Source organism: Ruditapes philippinarum, unplaced genomic scaffold (genome assembly GCF_026571515.1).
Source record: "Ruditapes philippinarum isolate M1 unplaced genomic scaffold, ASM2657151v2 ctg956_1_1_1_1, whole genome shotgun sequence".
NCBI lineage: Eukaryota > Metazoa > Mollusca > Bivalvia > Venerida > Veneridae > Ruditapes > Ruditapes philippinarum.
This window is the reverse complement of record NW_026858848.1, coordinates 175129-200152: the sequence shown is the minus strand read 5'-3', so window position 1 is coordinate 200152 and position 25024 is coordinate 175129. Positions and strand designations below refer to the sequence as shown.

The window sequence follows — 25024 nt, the reverse complement described above, 5'->3', positions numbered from 1 at the left end:
ATACCAATCAGTGTGTCGGATAAATAAAGTGATTTAATGAATGAACATAATTATTCTGTATCTCGATGAAAACTTTATCTGATCTAGAACCGTTTGCAGGAAAATGTACAAATGCCATAACATGTACTAGCATTATAAAGTTAGCATTTTTCAGAAAATACCCGATCTACATCTACACGTATGTAGTACAGCCTCTGTTGAGCAACACAAAGTTTTTTGTTGCTGCTGAAAGGTGTGGCTCTACATAATTTAACTTAATTGTGAAGTCTTACTTTTTTAATAAAATGATCTGTTGTTGTTTTTGTTGTTGTTGTTGTTGTAAAGATGCGGATGTTTTACGGATGGTCACTCTGTCAAGGTTGTACTGTATATCATAAGAATAGTACTGAACTCATATCAGACTAAATCAATTTAGTTAATGGTCTTGCGTTATCCTCAGTTTCATTGCAGGAGCGTTGTATTACATCCAAACTAAACAGTTTCTAAAAATAATGAAAAATGTTCTACGTTGCATAGCATTCTTCGATTTTTGAAAAAAAAACAAGCATATTCTTAAGAACGGATATTTTTAGAAACTGTGTTTACCTTTCAGCTTTGTTTTGTACGATGCTTCTATAACGGAAGTGCCGAGGGCACTCATTTAAACAGATCAGAAAAAATATTGTAAAGCTTGCATCATGTGTCATTTGTGAACTCACATTGAGTAGGTTTTTTTTCATTCACGCCAGAACCTGAGGCGCTTGCAAAGGGTTCCAGCACCATTGGGAAGGGTTGTGAGAAATGACCAATGAAAATGTGAAATGACCAATGAAAATTCTTCTTATATTCAGTTCTTCTTCTTCAAATTTAACAGTAAGTCAAATCGTTCGCAGACGACATTTGGCCGAAAAATAAGTCATATACATGTGGAGATACGTACGTTATCTCACGAGGAATGTCGTTTATCGAGATAAAATATGGAGCACTGTCTTGTCAATAAATATCTACAGTGGCCAACATTATTTGAATAACGACACAGGTTACATTCAAAATGTCATATATCAATTTCTTGGCATCTTGCCGACCTTTTTTTTAAATTTAACATGTTTTTCTTGCTTACATTTAACATGATTTTTAATCCCTAATGCTACACGAAGTTTATTTGCACGTCAAGGTACATTATGCAGCTATAGACAGCGAGTATGTAACAACTCGTGTGCCCTTCAAGAGTTAATTTTGAAGCAGGGAATGGTGATTATTTACCTTCCGTGCAATTTCCACAGAGTATAAGCCAAATAATTAAATTTTGGGCTGTATTGCGGTCAATCTGTAAGGTAACACGAGACAATAATGGTAAGGTGTGGTAAATCTTATAAAGGCTGTTGGTGCCAAGCAAAGTGCGTCGTCTTTCAAGCCGTTACTACGTACTAGCAGCTTACGCACCCTAGTATCCTTCCTCATTGTAGAGCCACTCCCCTCGGATCAAGTCCGGACATCGGCAGCTAACGTCACACGAGCTTAGTCACGTGACCCAGAGCTGTAGAGGGCATGCAGACGTTACAGTGCATCTTTAATCATCTGCCGACGCCCCTTGCCTCATGACATAGTCAGGTGTGTGTGAGAGAGAGATAGTGATCTTGGTTTGCACCGGTCGCATAGATAAAATCACGGGATAAACAAACAACTACAAGGTGAATTTACGCTCGATCTATTTTCCAAAAAAATAATGTCAAAAAGTGCGCTGACATACATGTAAGTGAAAATGTGAAATATAACAAACATTCTGTGATGGTATAAAAATATTCGTAAAAGCACTTGACTAGAAGCTGAAATTCTTGCATTTCCACTGTGCATGAAACATTTTAAAGTACACAAGTCAAATAATTTCTCCAAATTAAAAAAAACATGTGATCTTAGTGAAAGGCAAAATAACTTTACATTTTGCAATTTTTTGTACATGTAATTGTTTCCAATTTTATATTTAACTATACAACAATACTCGATAATCCACTTGACCCACAGACATTTCTGTAAATAATCGTTAGGATGTTCAATTTTAAAAAGAGTAGGTAAGTCTGTCTATGATTTATATGATTCAGGTATGTCTGCTGCTTGGTATATAAGAGAAATACATATATAAAATGTATCACAACATTTAGTCTTATCACAAAATATAACAAAAAGGAAACAGTTGTTGCGGTCGAAGTCCGAACATGCGGCTCCAGCGACCAGTCTGTTTGAAGACCGGAAATGCGTTCATGGCCATAAGTTTCGAATTTCGTGCAAACAACATAAAATAGCACTAAATTTATAGAACAATATATGAAAAATAAACAATCAAACAGAAATTTTATTCTTAATGGAACTCTGAGATATGGCTCCTGCGATCGGACAACTGAAGACCGGCCGGCAATCATAGCCACTTCATCAGTTATTCAACAAAAAGAATAATAAATATTAGTAAATATGTTTACATAATAGCTACATGAATTAGTATACGATTACATGTAATCAGACGACATTTTCATAGATTTAAAGAAGTAGTAAATCGTTGTTAAAGCGAAAAATGAAATTTGATTATTAAATGCAAGAGCAGATACTTTTTCTAGGAAGCAAAGATATAAAATGTAACACAATATTAAATCTTATCACAAAATATAACAAAAAGGAAACAGTTGTTGCGGTCGAAGTCCGAACATGCGGCTCCAGCGACCAGTCAATGTGAAGACCGGAAATGCGTTCATGGCCATATGTTTCTAAGACCTTCTTGCAAACAACATAAAATAACACTTAATTTATGGAAAAAAATTTGAAAAATAAACAATCAAAAAGAAAGTTTTATTCTTAATGGAACTCTGAGATATGGCTCCTGGGACCGGACAGCTGAAGTCCAGCCGGCAATCATTGCCACTTCATCAGTTATTCAACAAAAAGAATACTAAATATTAGTAAATATGTTTACATAATAGCTACATTAATTGGCATACGATTACATGTTATCAGACGTTTTAAATCGTTGTTAAAGCGAAAAATGAATGTTTGATTATTAAATGCGAGAACAATGGTGTCTGCTTACGATTTGGAGAAAACAAAAAATTAAAATGTAACACAATATTAAATATTATCACAAAATATAACAAAAAGGAAACAGTTGTTGCGGTCAAAGTCCGAACATGCGGCTCCAGCGACCAGTCTGTTTGAAGACCGGAATTGCGTTCATGGCCATAGGTTTCGAATTTCTTGCAAACAACATAAAATAACACTAGCTAATAGTAAAAATAAACAATCAAACAGAAATTTTATTCTTAATGGAACTCTGAGATATGACTCCTGGGACCGGACAGCTGAAGACCGGCCGGCAATCATTGCCACTTCATCAGTTATTCAACAAAAAGAATAATAAATATTAGTAAATATGTTTACATAATACATGTAGCTACATTAATTGGCATACAATTACATGTTATCAGACGTTTTAAATCGTTGTTAAAGCGAAAAATGAATGTTTGATTATTAAATGCGAGAACAATGGTGTCTGCTTACGATTTGGAGAAAACAAAAAATTTAAAATTTTAACACAATATTAAATCTTATCACAAAATATAACAAAAAGGAAACAGTTGTTGCGGTCGAAGTCCGAACATGCAGCTCCAGCGACCAGTCTATGTGAAAACCGGAAATGCGTTCATGGCCATAGGTTTCGAATTTCTTGCAAACAACATAAAATAACACTAGATTTTTGGAACAATATTTGAAAAATTAACAATCAAACAGAAATTTTATTCTTAATGAAACTCTGAGATATGGCTCCTGGGACCGGACAGCTGAAGTCCAGCCGGCAATCATTGCCACTTCATCAGTTATTCAACAAAAAGAATAATAAATTGTAGGTGTACAAAAAATGCTACTACACTAATATACATGTATGGTACATTGTTACTCAAACGATAACTTATTTCCGTATTGTCTGCCGTACTTTGAGTTCCTGCGTCCAAGGCTTTGGAAGTCTGGTAAGCACGAATAGCTGCTATTCAAGATGGCAAACAGGGAAAAAACGCTCAAATACTCAAATTTACAATTATACATTACAATAAATACAGTTCCTGGCGATTAACATGACATGGTGTTCTGATCCTTTTGATAATGGCATACGATTTTGCGGCTCGTGCAACCATACATTTGATGTATGGCGGGCATTCATGGCCACCGCTCAAATAGCCAAAATTAGAAAGGACCACAGGCTGGTTAAAACTACGCATTTGATTTATCTTGTTGGTGAAAATAAATTGTGCTTTATTCAATTAATTACAATATGCTAGACTTTGAACTTTTAACTAGATTAAATTTGATCTAGTTGATCAATATGGTTTATACAACTGATTATAAACATAACTATTTATCTGAAAATAAACAATTAAACAGTAAAATTCGTACGATCATAATAAACTAAATAAATATTAAACTTTTTACGTTTGTTTTGTTATTTCTAGCTATTGATAAACAATTTCAGCTTGTTTTTTTATGGAATAATATTGAATTGAAAAAAATCGCTTTAAAATTTAAATATTTTTTGTTGAAAACATATCATTATATCATTGAATAATATGACTCTAAAAGAAAGATATACTGTCAAATGTTGCATGACTTCAATTAAGAGCATCTGCTGAAGAAGAATTTTACTCAAAAGCGTCTACATAGAATATGTTCTTTAAAAAGATAAATACATGTACTCGATATGAAATGGCTTCAATTTTAAAGAGTGTACATAAATATAATTAAGATTGAATTAATAGAAAAAAAGCACACATTTTTAGTTGCTTTTTCCTCCTCTGTTAAGCACTTTCTTTCTACAGGGATATTTCATTGTATCTTTCACACGAACACGCTGTTTTACGACGATAGATAAATGTACAAAAAAGAAAATGGAATTCGACATTCCCGATAAAAACAAACACCTTGTCCTTAATATGTGCACGTGCGCACGTTTCTCATATTCTTGTCTGTCATAAAATTATTACAAAATTTAACATATTTCACGCATCAATGAAAATGAATAAAATCAATTTTTATTGTTTAAATATGCGTGGAGCGGCCCTGAATACGTTCTTTAGATTTCTAAAAATAGATTCTTATTTTAATTACTTATAATATGACCTGCATTTCAGTTTAAAGACTAGCCACGAACAAAACAAAATAAAAAGGTTGACATGTTGGACACTGTTGTTATTATCTTTTAGAAGAGTTAAGAACTGTGCACACATACACAAAAATGTGTGTATGTATACATAAAACCTACATTTAATGACCTAGTTATCGGACCCTTATCAGAATGGAGAACTCACAAACTTGTACAAATTAACCAAATGATGTACAGGGAAAATAAACTTTCATAAACCAGACCCTAATCATTATCACAAATGTTGTCCATGCCAAAATCAAAATAATCAGTTAAGTTATGATATTATGACTACATGAATTTTGTCATCACGTGCATGTTTTAACCAGCCTAATCAATGAATTTCAACAAAAAAAATTATCCACTACAAATATTTGTGATAAACGCTTTCCATTGAGCCATTATCGTCTGCTTTTCCTTTCCCGCCAAAAATCTTTTCTCCGTATTTGTGATTCTTTCTTCGTAGTGTTCCGTGGAAACGATCAAACAATATTGTGTTGAAACCAAAATTACAATGAAAGTACCTGAGAAAGAAAATATATAATTTTCATCACACCATTATATTCAAGGAAAAAAAAATCACCTCAGTAACATATTTATAAAAGAAATAGCCCTGAACATACATGTTAAGAATTCTACGAAACAAGCCAACCTTTTGAAACCACCGAAATGAGAGTAAAACATTTGAAAATCTGATTAAATATAAATCTAAAGTAAGCCTATATGACAAGACTTTACATATTCACGACAAAACCTTTCTTCTTCCTCACCTATGATGGTCGTCATGGAACAAAGAGGATGGTTGCCAAGGCCAAATGGCGTCCATTTTGATACCCGAGTGATCCATCATTCCATAGTAATACCCGTATACGAGAATCACTACATATACAACTGAAATAAAATATTATTTGTAATAAGCAACTTTATTTTTATTTTATAAATCAAATGTGAAAGAGCCTTGATATCTACCTTCCGGTTTGGATTTTCTTCTTGAAATCAGTGTTAACGCTAAGCAATGTGTAATTGTAATTACTAAAGAATCAATTTCCGCTTACGTATTCTGTGTTTCAAGCAAAAGCTTTAAAAAGTTACTATAAAGGTTACTATATGTAAAAAGTCTATTAATTATGGTGGCGAAATATGACGACACACAGTACAGTCACTGTAACTAAAATCTTAAGGGTTGGCGGGGTTACACTAGTAATGGTCGGGTGTCCGAAACACGAGAGTTTTAGGCCGTATAAAGAAGTTAACTTCATACTCGTATCTTTAGCAAATTACAAAATGAAATATGTCATTAAAGACCATTCAATTGGCATTAAACATTGTGTACATTTCACTGACTTCCGGTTCTCAACTTCTGTCACTCCATTTTCATTTTACACCAAATGAAATGAAATGAAGCAAAACGACGAAAAAATGCTTTGGATAAACGGAAAGTAATATGTTACATAATTATAAAAAGAACAATGTCTTACCGGCATGAACTGGGACAGTGAAAATCGGAATAGCGAGAAATTTTGATAACATGATGAACCGGCCCGGGTGCTCCCGTACTGTAAAGGGTGGGGTGCCATTTCTATATATTTTTGAATTTTTGCGCCAAAGGGGGAAAAATTTTTTGGTGTAACTATTTGCTTTTTTGTAGAAAAAAAGGGCTGGGGTCACAAAGGAAATAGGTACCAAGCCTATGTTCATATCGTTTGTTTTTTCCCGAAATAAAAAAATATTCCTTTTCTATTTCCTTGCCGGGTTTTCTCCTGCCTTTATCTGTTACCTGTCAAAAATTCATATTGTACATTCAATTTTTTTAATGGTTTTGTGTATTTCGTATTTCCCCAACTTATTTGGCATCAGATTTGTTTGGAATTTTCCACTTCAGTTATGGTCAATCCCCCATTTCGAACGCCGGGTCCCCTTATCTGGTTACCATTCGGACTGAGTTACATTTTGTAAACCATGGCCCTAAAACCTTTCCGCCTTGCACAGAATAATTCTTATTGATGGTTTTGCCCAAAACACAATTAGCAGGCAAAACGAAAACTTCCGCATTTCCGTCAAACTTCAGATAAGATTTAATAGCCGAGGAGTTCCGATTGGCCATACAAGATCATGTTACATATGTAATTCTAGCTTACCTCCGTTCATTATGTAACATGACAGGAAGCCAGATATGACAGAGCCTACGAGCATGTTGGCAGAACCCAAGAAAAACTCGTGCCATTCATTTGTTTTTGTAAGCCAACGGTCTGGCTGGCACTTCCATTCTTTAGGCTGAATAGAACAAAGAGGTGTATAAGGCCATGTCTGATTTTAAAAGTGACATTTGCATACATCTATGTATATTTGTGTCCAAGGCTACTTACTGCACAACAAATATACAAAGAAGAAAACTGTCGTGCTTCAAGCATAACTAAAATCAAATCTAAACTCTTAGACGATAAGATTCTTATATGATTTCAAGAAATATATTCTATATCGGAAAATATTCACTTTAGTTTCTTATATTGTTAATTATTTTTTTATTTATTCCTTTACTAGATTTTGCACGAAAATCACGTATTTTACCTTGTCTTTTCTATTTTTGTAGAAGTATGTGTCAAAGGCGAGACCTATTCCCCAGAATGTACAGAACGACACGAGTACAGCAAAGCTTGTATAAATATGCAAATCTTTCAAATAAAATCTTTCGAGGGCACCACGTGTCTGGAGGGTGGAGTTAAGGGTAGCGTCCGTTGTTTGCAGAAATTCTCTCAGATAATCCTGACCAAGACATACTATAAATAGCAGCCAATCACCTGAAAAAAAGTGTATGAAGTTAAAACTCTGCGTTTTAAAAGCGCCACATGTTTATTTGTAAGAATCACCGATTGTCCTATGTGCCTTAAAATCGATGCAGAGTTACAGCCCTTTGTTTTACCAGCAAAACTAGAACGTCTCTATTTCAACTGTCATTCACTCCTCTGCAATACGATCACTATATTATGTAAGTTTTTGTTGTTTGTTATTATTATTTTACTTGCCTACAAATTGTTTAGCTTCTATTTATTGCAATACGTACATTGTATTCTTTCTATTAATATTAACCGAACATTACTGACAGATTATCGAATCTTTGCCAAAATATCCATTACGAGTACCTTGACCTTTGTAAAGACCTTGAAACAATCTATGTCACTCTGTGTGACTTTACTCTTTATGTTTCTATATTTGGCAAGCTTGATGCTATCTTTCAAACCTTAAAACACATCTTGTAAAGAAATTAAATAGGCTTTACCAAAACAAAGCATGTTTATTTTATTTTCTTAAATGTAGATCTAACCTAAATATCGTGCTTACGTATATACAATGGTTATCCCTATCGTCGGCCTGTAAGGCATTTGTTTCATGTACTTCTAAGGGAGGTTTGTTCACTTTTCACTTTTTTTTTCTCCAGGGGAAAAGTTCTATTTTAAGTGTGGACGAATACATAATATATTGTTTTAATATTCTTAGCGGCTCTAGAACTAGGCTATGACTAAAATATTAATGTATTGCAAAATTAACAGTATTACCAAAAACTACATAGGCCTAATAATTAATCTTTTCATTTTCACATTTTACGAGTGTTATACATAGGTTATTACATGTACATTTTTTACATTAGAATAAAAGTTGGTAATTAATTAATGCGGTGTGACGCAAGTTTGTAACGCAATAAATATTTGATAAGTCTTGCCCATTTAAAGGTGGTCGGTCTTATATCAAGTTGGCAGTGTGCTGTTAATAAAAACGTCTGCTAGGTACGTTTAATCAATCAAATGATTCCCTAACGAATGGGGGCGTATGTTAAAGCAGAACGTCATCAAAATTTCTAAACATTGAAAAAATGAAAAGCTAATTGATATTCAGTTAGGACTTATTTTGACTTATTTTTCTCTAAAATGGAGAATGGGATAAGGTTCGAATCAAGTCTAATATTTGTCATCTTGATTCATCTAAAATCCTTGACATTTCTTCTGTGCACATCCATCTATCAAAAGAGAAACAAAATATGTAACTTTTGATTACAATACATTTCAATTGTATGTATTCAAATTTTATATCCATACATTATATATTTACACACAACCCATAAATTAAGACGATTAGAAACGTCTTAAGAGCTTATTTTATGACAAAATAAGTACGTGGTGAGTCAAGAACAACTGGTTACATCTGGATCTAAAGCTTTAATATATCAAACTTGAAAACAATCGACTGGCAACCCTTAAGTATTCGACTTAGGCGAAATCCATTTAAAAGGCCTTATCTAGCCTTTATTGGTGAACAGATAGGCAACTTTCCAATATTGTATTAATATGTAAGGGAGAAAATTCTAAATCAATAAACATTTGGCTACCGGGGGCTTATTTAATAAAAAAAAGAATTACCATATATGTGGGTCGTATAACTTAAAAACAGATGAAATACCCACTCCGTTTTTTTAAAGAATTTGTTTGTAAAGAAAAAAATAAGCTGATGGACCGATCGTTTTTTTTTTCTTCAAATTTTCGCTTGATCTTTGTAACTTTGTAATATTATTCAAACTTATTTGTAGCAGCATAACTGAAAACTCATGCTAACTTTTTTTTTCATTAGTAAAATAATGTTAAAGCTAGCATTCGGCATTTACAATTAGAATTATATGCTATATGTTAACTAAAATAATGCCGATATATACACAAACACACAAACTAGCTGTTACTTCAACAGTGCAGAAATATGGAGATAAAATGTAAATCACGCCATGTTTTGCATAATTTATACGAATAGTTACTCGATCGGTATGTGATAAACTCGCAAAACATTTTCCTAAAATATGGTTTACTCCCAACTGGAAACAAGCAGCTGTAAAGCACTTACCATATACATGTATAATAATAAATCACTCTGATTGGTAAATTCTTATATAACATTGAAACTAAAAATCTTCCTTCATATACTTTATAATAATTACATGAATAATTATGCTAATAATTATATGTCACTTGATGTCATATTAAGGGTTTTGGTATCCATTTTAATTATGTTTGAAACTATTTATAGACCAATCTCGACTTCACAGTCGGTAAAACAATTCAATGTGTACCACGATAACAAGCATCTGCTACTTCAGATCGTATCTTTCTTGCCATCGTGGACCTGCTAATCTACACAATGTGTGCACTCCTGGTGAAATAAAAACGGTCGTGGTAGGCCTTTAATAATAGTGAGTAACACTAATTGTGGGCGTAGCCGTTTTCGCAATTTGTGCATGTATAAGAATTCATTAAATATGCGCCTTGTAAAACGTTTAATCATGATTAATTATACGGGAAAAAATGACCTACCTCTAACTGCTGTTGCAAGAAAGAAAACGCTTATCATTAATGCCCCCTTGCTGGCGATTTCATGTAAATTCCATGTCGATCCCATTGTGTGCCTGTTTTTCTTGTTTCAGTTATCCTTTGTCTTTCAGTTAACTACTCACTCCGTGTCAGCTCATACTGAAAATAGTCGATACTTCCGTGTTTTAATATTTCAAACTAAGCATAACATTAACAGTGAAATAAACCGTTTTTAACGGAAAAGTTCACTATGTAGAACGCGAAAAAAAAGTGGATACTGTACACAGTCGTGTACATCACTGTCTGATGATGCTATATAATGTTATACTAATAACATTCGAAGACGCTCGTGAACCGTCTCAAAGTATCGGAAAAATCACGCTACGATCTCGTATTAATTAACGTCTGCTGCAGAGATCACACGGTATTGGAACTTAGTCATTGTGAAGTCGAGGAAAGGTGTCCAAATACGTGACAAAAAAGATCAAATTATCATCTCGTGAATAATGATATTAATAATAATAATAATAATAATAATAATAATAATAATAATAATAATAATAATAATAATAGTAATATAATTAATAATAATAATAATAATAATAATAATATAATTATAATAATAATAATAATAATAATAATAATAATATTATTATTATTATTATTATTATTATTGATGATGATGATGACGATGATGATGATGAAAACAGCATCAAAAAACACAAATCATCCTCTCTTAAAAAAATAAAATAAAGAGCTTACCTATTTTAAGAGTCCGTTTCGATTTTGATAGCTTATTAGGCAATTGCTTTAATAATTGTCGAAAAAATGAATTACATGTATTTAAATAATCGGAAGGAAAATTAATATGTTTGTAAACATAAACTGTATTTATACCCTTGATAACTCGTACACTTGTTACATTAAACCGTTTATCTCACCTGGCCTAATTTCATTGATCGCAAATCCGGTCACAATGTTTGGTAAGGTCTTTAAGTTTGCGCCAAGTTAACGTATGGTGGTCGTTTTGAGCCATTATCTTTTATCGCAATGTTGATACTAATTTAATATTTAATAACTTAAACCATTGTCCTGCTTTGAATTTGGAGCTATATATTGCCGATTTTCGCAATATTTACCTCCCTTGCCAAATGTGGCAGCCATTTTTTTTCCAATATTCTATGTCCGACCAAAATTTCTTCTAGGGCAAACACTTAATTTAAAACAGGAGTACCGGAAGTGGAAGAACAGACTTATCTTTATAAGTATTTATTGATAATAACTTAGTGAAGTTTTAAGAACCAAAATCGTGGGCATGCGACATCCCTCAGCGTGAAATTGCACTCAAATATAATTATTTAATAATGAAAACCCATGGTCGCTCAATATAACACATTCTAGTAACTAAAGACACTCATAACAGTGCGGTGTTTCTTTTAATTTTGACAAGGGCTATAACACGGGTGGTAAACCCCATATGGCCATATGGATCTCAAAATTAAGCATCGGTAAGGAAAATATGTAAATTCCCGCTGATCTAGATGTGCACTATAGGGGGTGGGGGGGGGACTGTTACACGGGGGAATGAGGTTTTCTGATAAGTTGTCAGGAGTTCTTATGATAACTATAACGGAGTTCGTCGGAAAATTTCGGTCGTGGGTTCTGGTGTTTCCAAAAAAAAAAAAAAAAAATGCGTATGAAGAAAATGTCGCTTAACTGACTCTAAAAACACATTTTTTCACCAAACGATGTTAAACATACAACAAACCCTTACTGAAACATTTATTGAGATTTGAATCGCTGGTCAAAATTCCTTCTGAGCTCCATATGTGCTGAAGAGTTCCATAGGTGCATGCTATAAAATCAGTTCACTTCCATAAAAGCAATGTATGTTTTATTATTTTGTGTATCATTCTCTTATCAAAACTAATATCCCGAATAGACAGATTGTTCCAAGTCGAGCTTGAAAAACACCATCCATATAAAAATAAATAAAATACATTCAGCATACTAAAAGGCATTGATATGTTTAGAAGTCAATGATTATTTCAAACGTACACGTATGGGAGCTTCTATATTGTCCCTTATGCCGACAGTTGTAAATCAAAGCACAGAAGGCGCTGAATTTGTTTGGGTCTCAGAATGTCAGAAAGGTAATGGTTGTGAGATTATAAAACAATTTGTTTTTGTATAGTGCCACCAATGCTTTCCAGCGTTTTAATTGTAGTAGAATGGCTATAAGACTAATTGCAACACTGATATTCGATCCAGTGTTTATTTGACTTAATTAATTTGAAAAAAAAATGAGCTGCCTTAACTGGGATTTGAACTCCAGACATCTCGCTTCCTAAGCGAGCGCGCTAACCCCTCGGCCTGAAGAAAACCATATTATTCTAGTTAGGGTTTGTAACGACGCTAACTGTTGTTTAACACTTGTGTAAATAATCATGGCGCTTACTATAAGCATGTATATCTATAAAGAATAAAACAATATTAGAAATCTTCGACCATTCGGGAATTATTTTGCTTGAAAATTAATCCGCCTGTCATGTTACCATATTTACGCAGTGATCTCCCCTAAAGTGTTACATATAAAGGGAAGTAACCGCTTTAAAAAAGCGGACTACTTTCGGCACTTGCAATTAACAGCATTAGAGTCTGAAATTTCGCTACCATTATTTGTTTGGTCTGACGACCCAAACAAATAAAAATGAAGTTTGAGGAAGTAAAAATAACGCAATTTTGCAATTGTAGGCAGAAATATTTAATTTAAGGCCCAAAGCTGAATTCTTTTGTTTTGCATAGGTGCTTCTTGAAGATATTTTAAAGGCTTATGGTCTGTAAATGTAGTAAACTCTGCATTATGTTAGTAAATATTTTTTGTAACGCATAAAGAATACTGAATGCTTCTTTTTGCTATGGTACTGTACTTTCTTTGAGATTCATTTAATTTATGAGATAAGAAGTACATGTATATAGGTTTTTCTGTCACTTGTTTCATTAAAATAATTTCGAGTTATTTCACACTTTTACACAATATTAGTATTTAACATGGATCGTTGTCGCCATAGGGTAGCTTTAATTTTAAAAATAATAAATGAATACTTTTTACAAAAATCAAACTAAAACGGAAACAGAATACCGACTAGTGTAACACGTTCACACATGTCAATATAAATCACTTCAAAAATAGTATATCTTACCGATTATTATCGGCGCCGGCGGCGATATGTTGATTATAAACACTTCTAAATGCTTATGTAACAATTAATAACAATTAATAAAGTTAATGGATTTCTGTTCATGATTCTTCATTTACTAAATTTTCATACAAATATTCATTAGATTTCATGTTGTTTACTTGACACGAGAGGTGAATATTTCTTTTGAGGACAGCTTTTAAGTTTACATGCAGTTCACTGCATGACAATCATTGAGGAAATACTTGTCTCTGTGGTTGAAAATCTTTTTAATGTATACTCTTGTGGAATCTTACATTCTCCCCTGATGCATGTATGTGGTTGCATAATCAGTCGTGAAAAGTAATTTTGAACATTACTCAAAACATATTAAATACACACATCAAGAACACCACTATTAACATTGCTCAATTGACGACATGGGCATGACAAATTGTTCAATGCTTCAAACCATGAATATTATTTCAACCATTATGATATGCCCAAACATGAACATTTTTTCAACCATTATAATTTTGAACACCACTTGCACTCCCCCCCCCCCCCACACACACACACTTGTTATGAGCACTATTTATAAAAGTAACATGTATCATTCCATGGTCGGTATAATGCCATGCACACTTTCACGTCGTGAACATAAATCACGCCAGAAATACTACTCGTTTCATGAACACTATTCACGACATGAACATAAATCATGCTGGGATCACTTCTCAATCCACTGACACTTCTCATGACATTTATATAAATCACGCTAGGATCACTTCTCTTCTAAATCCATGGACAGTTTTCACGTCATTAACATTAATCACGCTAGGATCACTTCTCAATCCATCCTGATCCACACTACTCACGTCATTAACATAAATCACACTAGGATCACTTCTCAATCCATGGACACTTCTCACGTCATTAACATGAATCACGCTAGGATAACTTCTCAATCCATGCACACTTCTCACGTCATGAACATAAATCACGCCAGAAATACTACTCATTTCATGAATACTTCTCACGTCATGAACATAAATCACGCTGGGATCACTTTTCAATCAATGGACACTTCTCACGCCTTAAACATAAATCACACCAGGAATAATACTTATTTCATTGACACTTCTCACGTCATAAACATAAATGACGCCAGAAATACTTCTCATTTCATGAACACTTCTCATGTAATAAACATAAATGACGCTATGATCACTTTTCAATCCATGGACACTTAAATATTACTCATTCCATAGACATTTCTCACGTCTTGAACATAAATCACGTTGGGATCATTTCTTAATCCATGTCATGAATACTTCTCATGCCATGAACATTATTAACTCCATGAACATTTCTCACAACGAGAAAACTAACTCATCCTGTGAAATTTTCTCACTCACTTAATAAACATAACTCACTTAATGAACATTACTCACTTAATAAACATAACTCAACTCACCTAATGAACATAACTCACTTAATGAACATAACTCACTTAATGAACATAACTCACTCACTTAATGAACATAACTCACTTATGAACATAACTCAATGAATATAACTCACTTAATGAACATTACGTCATGAGCAAGTTACTCACGTCATAGCGTGAACACTTATCACTATCCATGCTACGAGAATAACTTATTAATATTTATAACTCTTAGACAAAGGGCAAAATGGCTTTACTCGGCTTCCATACCTTACTTAAAAATATCTAAACTTTCAAGTTTGAGGCTTGAATAAATGTAGAGCAAAGTACAAGTTTATCAGCACATGCTTGTTTAGATTATTTTTCACATTATTTCACATATTTATTACATGTACATGTACTAAATAATTTACTTTTACCTGACAAATGCCAGAACCAAAATATAGTGGTTAATGTATGTATTATACTAGGAAAAAAGTTTAGTTTTGTTTTTCATATTCTATAGGAGCAAATGATTTGTTCTTATATTGTATATTATACATGTATATGTGTTTGGTCACATAATTAAATAAATTAATGCTATTCATACAGTATGTTTTAATAAAATAGTTTTTTTTAAAAGTGTTCATACGTAACTATGAAACAAAACGCCCACAAGATAAGTCAAGACATGTATCTTCATTTTTTTAGGACCAAAAATGCTACTTTTTAGTAAATCAAGGGAAACTAGTATTGGTTTTATTTCACGGATGTGTTACTTCCCCTTGCATGAAACGAGCGGATCCATGCGTGGTTGTCGAGCTACAGTTGAGTTCACACTAAACTTTAAAACTTACACTAAGTGCACTTGGAGTGCACTACATGTGCACTTCTAGAGCACTTCAAAGTGCACTTTGACGTTCACTTATAGTGCACTAGACCATCAACAAATATCTTCGGTTTATGAATTTCACAAAAGTGAAAATAACACTTTAATCTGTTTCAAATTTTTACTTTTCTGTAATTAGTAAATTTTTGGATGTTTATACTTTTTTGTACTCTTTTTATGATTTAAGTATGAATGGTATGTAATACGTGGCTTTTCCAACCAAACTTACACATAGTCCTTCAAATGAGAGTTGAAAGTCAGGGTCCGGTGTATTTTTGAAACTGTTACAGATGATATAGAAAAAAATAGGCGATAAATAAATAGTCATTGTTTCCCTTTACAAATGTGGAATAAAGTCAGAATCAAAAGCCTCGATTTCTTTAATTAAACGTGAAATCTATGTCATTTTGCTTGATATATTAACATTTTGTATACCTGTTACAGTTCCTCCCAATATCTTACTAGTATTTTACATAAAAAATGGCATAAAGAATTCATTGTTCTTTACCTATAGTTACTGAATTACTGCCGATGGCTATATCGGAAATTTACTTTAATACACATTTTCAGATACATGCATAATCAAACAACGCGTGCCAAAAAAATGAAAAATATATATAAAACGCATAGTTCCAAAAACTTGCATAATCAAAAAACGTCCATAGATACCGAACAAACCAATAAAAAAGTTACTGTTACATTTTGGGCCCACCAACCTGTACCTTCCCCCAAAATGTACATACCAACAAAAGTGTGCAAAACCAAAAAATTTGGGACATACCAAAATCTTGAAAAATTTTAAAAATGGCATAATTAAAATAAAAACGTTCATTATAAAAAGACGTGTAAATAACAAAACATATGAACCAACAAAAACCGTGCACTCACCCGTGAAAACCGTGCATTACATAAAACTTCACATATCGAAAACATGTACAAGTTTACCTTCGAATACGTCAACTTAACACTACTGTAATGACGTGCATTAACCAAAAAGCGTGCACTACCAATAACGTGTAAATACCCAAAAATTTGAACTTACCACATGACAGCGTACACTTTCCAACACCAAGCACTGTTTACCAAAACCGTGTATGTCCAATATATAAAGTGTTACACTCGCACGCTTGCACACGCAGTCACGCACACAACACAAATAAGTTTACGTGGACTTAATTTAATTAACACGTGCACTTGCCAAACCAAAAATGCAAACGTTATCAGTTTTTCAGCATCTTTACAATAAAAATAAAATGAAAACACTTCATCATTTTAATGTCAACAAGTCGGGAATAATACAACTCTTGTTATTCTAAGAATTCAATGTTATCAAGAAATCAAAGACACTCAAGTGACTTAAATTGTATAGATTGAAGAAACCTTTTGTTCAATTTTAACGATTAAGGAAGATATTATTAAAGGAGTGGTTACATTAAAATATCCTTTCAAAAGTGACATTTGAGTATGTTGTGTATTAGCCTAATAAAGGTTTCGTGAGAAACAGTTGAGATTTGAAACGATTTTGAATACAAAGAACTTACATTACGAATTGAATAAAATGTGAAAATGTTAAGTGCTATGAAATAAAGCATTTGCGGTATTGTGAAATGATTTGAAGTAAGCGAGAAACGGAAATGAGAAATAATTCGAAGTACGCCAAATATTAAGATGAATTAATTATTAAGTACGCGGGTTGCGGAAATGTGGAGTACTTAGCGACCTTCAACATCACGCCCGTTTAACTCACAACGAGTGAAAAATGTCCATCGGTAAAAATGTTGTGAGCAACTTCCGTTCCTCGTTGTGAGCACCCATCTATGACGTGTGACACGATAAACAAGGTGAGTTTTTCATAATTTTTGATGATTACAGACATTTATGTAAAAATAGCAGAATGCAGTTAGCTAGCGATGTGTTTTCCGAGTATGCACATGTAAAGATATTGCCTGTTGGTGGACAATTTGATGGAAATATCGTGCGACGCAGTCACCCGGGGTAGCTGGAAAACTGGAGACAACTTCTCTTTGGACCTAATTTAACATTGAAAACGTCGATTCTGGTGACGTTTTGTGCATTCTAACCTAAAACAGATGCCCACAAGTCTTCAGCGTAAATTATTATCTTAAAGTCTTCGTAGAAACGAAGATATGCTCTTTTTTGCTTTAATCCTCGTTGTGAGCACCATAATCTCGTTGTGAGCAAGACAAGCGCAGTGCTTGTCTGGTTTTAATATGTAATTCAAATGGCAAGAATACAATTTTCAATCTACCAAAAGCAATCAAAACGTTTTTGTACAATAGTTTTTCTTTGCAATAGTTCTTCTTTTTCTTTTTTTGAAAATTATTCTTCATATTTACAAGTCATCAGATTCACAGAAGAACTAATCAGTGGAGGTAAATCAGGTATTTTATTTCGTATACTCTAGTGTGGCACGAGTGAACATCACGGGGTGTTTATGAATATTTCAACAATTTCACAATCTGTGTGATACACACATACATGTGTTTATCCTGAGCTGAAGACTGACCAAGTTATGTAAAACAAGAACTATCACGGTAAGTTGACAATGCCCCTGAAGTGGTGCTTTGTCCTTTGATTTATGGACCAGATAGATTATTTGTTTTTGGACAATTAGATCTTCAATGTGAAAGTAATTCAAGGTCAAGGTGAAATAAATATAGGTCAGTTGGAAGGTCTTGTCCTAAGGGGCATTGTGTCCAAATATGAATTAATTCCACTTACTTATAAAGAAGTTATGACCAATGTTAAAGTTTTTGGATGTTCTAGCTAGAAGGTCATTCACTTTACAAGGTAAAAAAAATACAGATCAGTTTGAAGGTCTTGCCTAAAGGGGTGTTGTTTCAAAATATGAGTAGAATCCGTATACTAATAAGGAAGTTATGACCAATTTTTAAGTTTTTGGACAATTTGGCCTTCAAGGTGAAGGTCATTCAGGGGTCAAGGTAAAAGAATATAGGATAGTTGAAAGGCCTTGTCCAAAGATGCGTTGTGCCTAAACATTATGCCAGGACATTATGGCCAATCTTAAATGTTTTTGGACAATTTGACCTTCAATGTAAAGGCCATTCAGGGATCAAGGTAAAAAAATTCAGGTCCATAGGAAGGTGCTAAGGGATGTTGTATTCAAATATGAATCAAATCCGTTTACTAATAAGGAAGTTATGGCCAATGTTAGTTTTCGGACAGATTGACGGACTGACAGACGGACAGTTCAAAACTAAAATGCCTCCCTTTGGGGTATGCACAACGTCTTGCAAAGAAATGCTGCTGTGCAAAAACGTTTTAATTGCTGTGGTAGATTGAAAATTATATTTTCACCATCTGAATTACATATTAAAACCATACACGCACTGCGCTTGTCTTGCTCACAACGAGGTTTTGGTGCTCACAACAAGGATTAAAGCAAAAAAGGGTATATCTTCGTTTCTACGAAGACTTTCAGATAATAATTTACGCTGAAGACTTGTGGGCATCTGTTTTAGGTTAGAATGCACAAAACGTCACCAGAATCGACGTTTTCAATGTTAAATTAGGTCCAAAGAGAAGTTGTCTCCAATTTTTCAGCTACCCCGAGTGACTGCGTCGCACGGTATTTCCATCAAATTGTCCACCAACAGGCAATATCTTTACATGTGCATACTCGGAAAACACATCGCTAGCTAACTGCATTTCGATATTTTTACATAAATGTCTGTAATCTTCAAAAATTATGAAAAACTCACCATGTTTATCGTGTCACACGTCAAAGATGGGTGCTCACAACGAGGAACGGAAGTTGCTCACAATATTTTTACCGATGGACATTTTTCACTCGTTGTGAGTTAAACGGGCGTGAACATTCTGTTGAACGTTATAATTTTTTTACGATTTTCTACATCCGTGTTGAAAAAAATAAATATACAAATTATTGTATGGGTAAATTATAAAAAAAATAAAAGTTTTTTATGAGAGGTCAATAATAAGTCTTAAACTTGCTGTACTGGCATGCGAGCAGTTCTCGTACAGAAGCAGTACCCGTATTTTTCATTTAAACGCTTGATTTTTACCTGCATTCTTCAAAAATTCATTTTAAATCAAGCAGATACATAAACGAGACAAAATCTAAGTGTCAGTTTGGCAGTACGTATAAAAAGTCTCATTTTAAATCACTTTCACCTGTGCGTCGTCAAAACGTGACCTTGTTTTCTCTGGGGGATTCCGTCATTGCGCGCATGCGCAAAAATACTTACACGTGAGGCTTGTTAAAGGGTTTTCCACTAATACCACCTGTTTACAAATAAGTAGGCAATGTGATGAAAACTTGTTTAATTATCAGAATTTTGACCAATATTACTATATAAAATAATTTTATGCCTTTGATGCGTAAAATATCATGCATACAAGCATGCTATTGCATGTGAATGCGTTGGGGTAACGGTACCGGGTAATAGATACCCGCGTTTAGTCTACGCTCTATTTCCTGAATTACATCTATTTATCTCTTAGATAATGGTCTGTTCAACAATTGTAAATGAAAAATAGGTCCGATATAATAAAATTGTATAATTATAATGGGTTAGATTTTATGTACGGGAACTACTTCTCTTCATACAAAATAATGGATAATTTCGGTACCCCATATGAGGCCTCATAAGTAAGGGTTATTCTATGTTTAGAACATGATGGAATTTCCATGATTTGTGTGACGAGCCGAATATTGATGTGTAACATTCAAATTTTGGTGAGTGAGCGTAATAAAAAATAATGTTTAAGTAACTATGATTTTTGTACGGGAACTGCTCGCATGCCAGTACAGACCTGAAAGTGCTTAACCTTTGCCGTCAGTATAGAGACAGGCAAGCATGCACATCCGAGCAGTCTGACAGGGCTCAATACTGTGGTAGCCCAAGTTTTTTTTATTTGTTTTTTTTTTCTTTTTTCCCATTTTATTTGTATTTAAATGCTACATTACCTAAATCTTTGAGTGGACTGTTCCAAAATCAAAGCAGGGCAAATCCATTACAGAAATTTGGCAGGTGAGTGGTTAAAATGCGGATGTATCGATCGATTTTTAATTCCAAGAATGTGTGCATGTAGATATGACGTTTAAGTTTTCTAAGAATTTAGAATTCAATTTTAACCAGGAAGAGTTGCAATGGTAGGATAATACGTCATCGCGCCCATTGTTGACTCAAAGATGAAATATGTTTTTATTCTAAGAAATCGTTAGAATATCAAACATTATTTTTTGAGATTGTAACGATTCTTAGAATAACATATTTTACCTTCGAGTCGATGGGATGGGATGTTTACAAAAAAAGAGTTCGAAAAAGAAGTTTGATATGAATGAATGATTTTCTTGTTATACACATAGGGGCCTACCAGTATAGGAATTTAAAAAAAACGCATTAAGGAGTAAATATAGATTATTAGAATTTTAACTTTAATTGGGAGACACAAAGCCTAATAATAAAGTATTTAAAGTTTTAAAAAGACTTATTAGGAGAAATAGAATCCTAATAAGTATAGTGTATTGTTTACAAACCTAAGAGTTCACTTAGCATTGTATTCTCCTAATTAGGACTAACACAGTCCTAATAAGGACCTATAAAGACCTAATTAAGATTTTATTTTTCAACTCCTAATTAGAACATACAAAGTCACTTCTCCTACTTAAGCTTTTAAACTCCTCATATAAAGCTTATTTCTGATAATGAGAACTTATTATGCCCCCACAAAGTGGGGAGCATATAGCATTGCACTTGTCCGTCCGTCCGTTCGTACGTTTGTCCGTCCGTCCGTACGTCCCGAAATCTTGTGAACGCAACTCCTCTTAAACCGGATGGCAGATTTTGCTTAAACTTCCAGGGATGAACAACCTTAATGTGTAGATGGTAGTAAAGGAAGGAATTTTCGCTGCGACCAAATTTAACAGAATTATGGCCTTTTGTTGATTTTTTCACTATATACCATATAAAAATTTTGTGAACGCAACTCCTCTTAAACCGGATGGCAGATTTTAATAAAAAGTTCCACATAAAAATCTTACATACAGATATGCAATGTGCGACCACATACACGCATCGAGGACTTATTGGAAGGAATGTGACCGTGCGACCACATACACGCATCACAGAATTCCCCTTCTCATACGAGAAAGGGACAAAGAACTGTCCGCCCATAAAGGGCAGACTTATAAATATGCTATTTCCTTACTGTTTTTATTAAGGAAACAAATTTACACAAGTTTGTCTCGAATTGGTATATATACAACTATAGTTACGCAAACCAAATGAAGATCAGTTGTTTTCGTCCTTTTAAGTTCGCAACGAAACTTTAAAAAGATCAAATGTAATTTATAGGAAAATATTGAGTTTACAGCTTTTTTCTACTCTCCATTCTATGTAAATAATAGAATTATATTATTTCTGCAAAACATGAACGTTTCAAAAACGTTTTATATGCATTAGATATATTGGAGATGATATATTTCACACATTGTTGGCAAACATTAACCTAAGGCATTTCTGCCAAAGTATGCATTAAATTTCTTTATTCGACTTGTACTACTTGTAATAGAAAAGGTAGGTAATGTGATGGGCTGCAAAGAAAACAAAAACCAGATCAAACTTGAGCAGCCGACACTGCTGACTGGTAAGGCTGAAAAAATTGCAAGCCTAATTCTAAAGAATACTTTGATCAAACTGGTCAGATTGCTGGCTGTGTTGGTTCAAGTCCCGTCAGGGGCATCTAATGGTTTCTTGAGCAAGACACTTTATATAATTATACTCATTGCTTAGTACATACCGTACTACCCAGTTTTCGCTTAAAGCAGCATGCCTACAGATTCATGCTAATTTTTAGGAAAATATTTTAAATGTTTTAAAAGTATAATATTGTCAAGTGAACAAAGGATTTTTCCAAGCTATCATTTTTAACCCGCTCAAAATAGTTTATGAAATGGGGAAACTTGTCCAAAACTCCCTATACCAGTATACAGTAAGTCTATAGCAATGAAATTAACCTTATTTGCGAAATAGACCGGTAAATATATCACGCAAGTTAGCAGTAAATTTAAGAATTTCAGTCACCACTGTACCAATCTGTCATCTCTGGCACCGGTAATACGGGGTGTATCTTATGTTTCAAGGAGGCCAATTAATAGAGTAAAATAATGGCATTTTGTCAAATAATTTAAGTATTGAAAATAAACAGTGGTTATTATAAAAACACCTGCACGCCGAAAGCACTTATTTAAGAAAGCATGAGAAAGTGCTATTTGAAAGTCTAGAATTTGTTATCAATATTTATGTCTAGAATTTGTTATCAATATTTATCTTTTTAAAATTTTAATTGTAAAGCAGACTGCGATAAAATTGTTTCATTCATATGCCTTTCAACATATGAAAATTTTCTTTTCCTCCGGCCCCTCGATAAGTGCACAATGCTACATATTTAATTATGTATGTCAACCACTACGCATAATCTGAAATACTTTTCGATGAAAGTAATACCTATTTATTTTAAATTACGATATTATTTTAATATGATACGTGTTATTCTACATGTACATGTATATAAAGGAGAAAACATGTGTAATTTTCTTCCTAAATGTTGTCCGGCAAGAAGCATGTCATGACATTCCGTGGCATACCGTGACATATCGTGACATATCGTGCCATGTAAGTAGCAATCTAACGGATAGATCACGAGCAAAAGTTATTTTAGTACCAGTCATTTTTCAAAGTTTGCCATGCAGCGCTGATGAAAGCGGGGTTGTACACATGTTCAATTTTCTTTTAATTATATTATACATGTAATATTGGAGCCAACTGAAATATTGAAATTCGTCCTCGAATTTCACAGAGTTACAGAGCACTGTAAATTAAACCCTGAGCTATATGCTACGGAACTATGAATGAATAAGGTTAGATAAAAGGTAATTTTGAAATTTCGGTCAAAATTTCGGTTCGCAATTCATTTCTTTGGCTGAAATTGCACAGAGGTAATTAAATTATCACCAATTTGTGCTTCAAATTTGCCCTTTATCTTCGCAAAATTTTCGCAACTCCTTGGCCCTTTCCGTCAAACTTCGGATAAGAACGAATAATAATTTGTTTGTAGGCAGGGACGACGAGAGAGGGTCGGTCCTAATGTGCATGAGTCTGTAGTACGCTGTTACTCGGTTTTGACTGCCCTCATCACGGCTACCTCCTTCGTTATTTTCACAGGTGACTCTGCGTTTAGGTGATCCTGTGAAAGTGTCAAAATTTCGGTTCGCAATTCATTTCTTTGGCTGAAATTGCACAGAGGTAATTAAATTATCATCAATTTGTGCTTCAAATTTGCCCTTCAAAATTTAACTCTATAGGGGTGTCACAGTTTAGAACTATTCATTTTTATTTAGGGGAAAAGATGTGTAAGTGACCAGATAGCTCAGTCGGTAGAGCCGCGGAACGGTATTCCGAGGGTTCCGAGTTCTGTAGCATATAGCTCAGGGTTTAATTTACAGTGCTCTGTAACTCTGTGAAATTCGAGGACGAATTTCAATATCACGGGGGAGGAACAGTTACACGAATGACGGAGTTCTTATGATAACTTGTCAGGAGTTTTTGTGATAACTGTCGCGAGTTCTTGTGATAACTGTTCGTCGGAAAACTTTTGTGTATACTACAAAAACACTCGTCTAAAATGCTAATTTTTATCTTTAAAAAGTGAGTTTTAGATACTAAATTAAACTTAAAAGATTAAGCTTGCCTTACATCTTGTTGTATGTGTCAAAAACTAATTCATAGGCCATTTTTCATCGCCTCTTGTTTAAAATCTGGTATAGTCTTGGGTAAAATTGCAAAATTATTTGCCAATTCGAACATATTGAACTGTTTATTTCTGGTCTTCATCCTTGCCATACATAATTACCTAATAGTAATGCAAAATTGCAAACATAAAGCCCCGGCTAACAAATTAATGCCCGATTTTTCAAATGTCCTGGACTTCATGTGAGTCGAGTCCCGGTCAGGCTGC

At 33.7% G+C, this 25024-nt stretch overlaps 1 protein-coding gene across 1 annotated transcript; it reads right to left on the bottom strand.

Moving 5' to 3' along the window:
• Positions 1-1671: 1671 nt before the first annotated feature.
• LOC132754475 (uncharacterized) lies at positions 1672-17188 on the bottom strand. Its single transcript, XM_060745102.1, has 7 exons — positions 17043-17188; positions 10507-10662; positions 7724-7953; positions 7275-7429; positions 6634-6734; positions 5926-6046; positions 1672-5679 (listed from the first exon to the last, which is right to left on the bottom strand). The coding sequence occupies exons 2-7, from the start codon at positions 10589-10591 to the stop codon at positions 5520-5522; spliced, it is 852 nt and encodes a 283-aa protein (XP_060601085.1). The 5' UTR covers positions 10592-10662; positions 17043-17188; the 3' UTR covers positions 1672-5519.
• Positions 17189-25024: the final 7836 nt, after the last annotated feature.

What these genes read in the sequence shown, in the direction of transcription:
- LOC132754475 (XM_060745102.1), bottom strand. Translation starts at nt 10,591, where the DNA reads ATGGGATCGACATGGAATTTACATGAAATCGCCAGCAAGGGGGCATTA. An exon ending in GGTAAGCTAGAATTACATAT is followed by an intron (nt 6,735 to 7,274) that starts GTAACATGATCT and finishes AAAAATATATAG; the next exon opens with AAATGGCACCCCACCCTTTA. An exon ending in TTCCATGACGACCATCATAG is followed by an intron (nt 5,680 to 5,925) that starts GTGAGGAAGAAG and finishes TTTCTTTCTCAG; the next exon opens with GTACTTTCATTGTAATTTTG.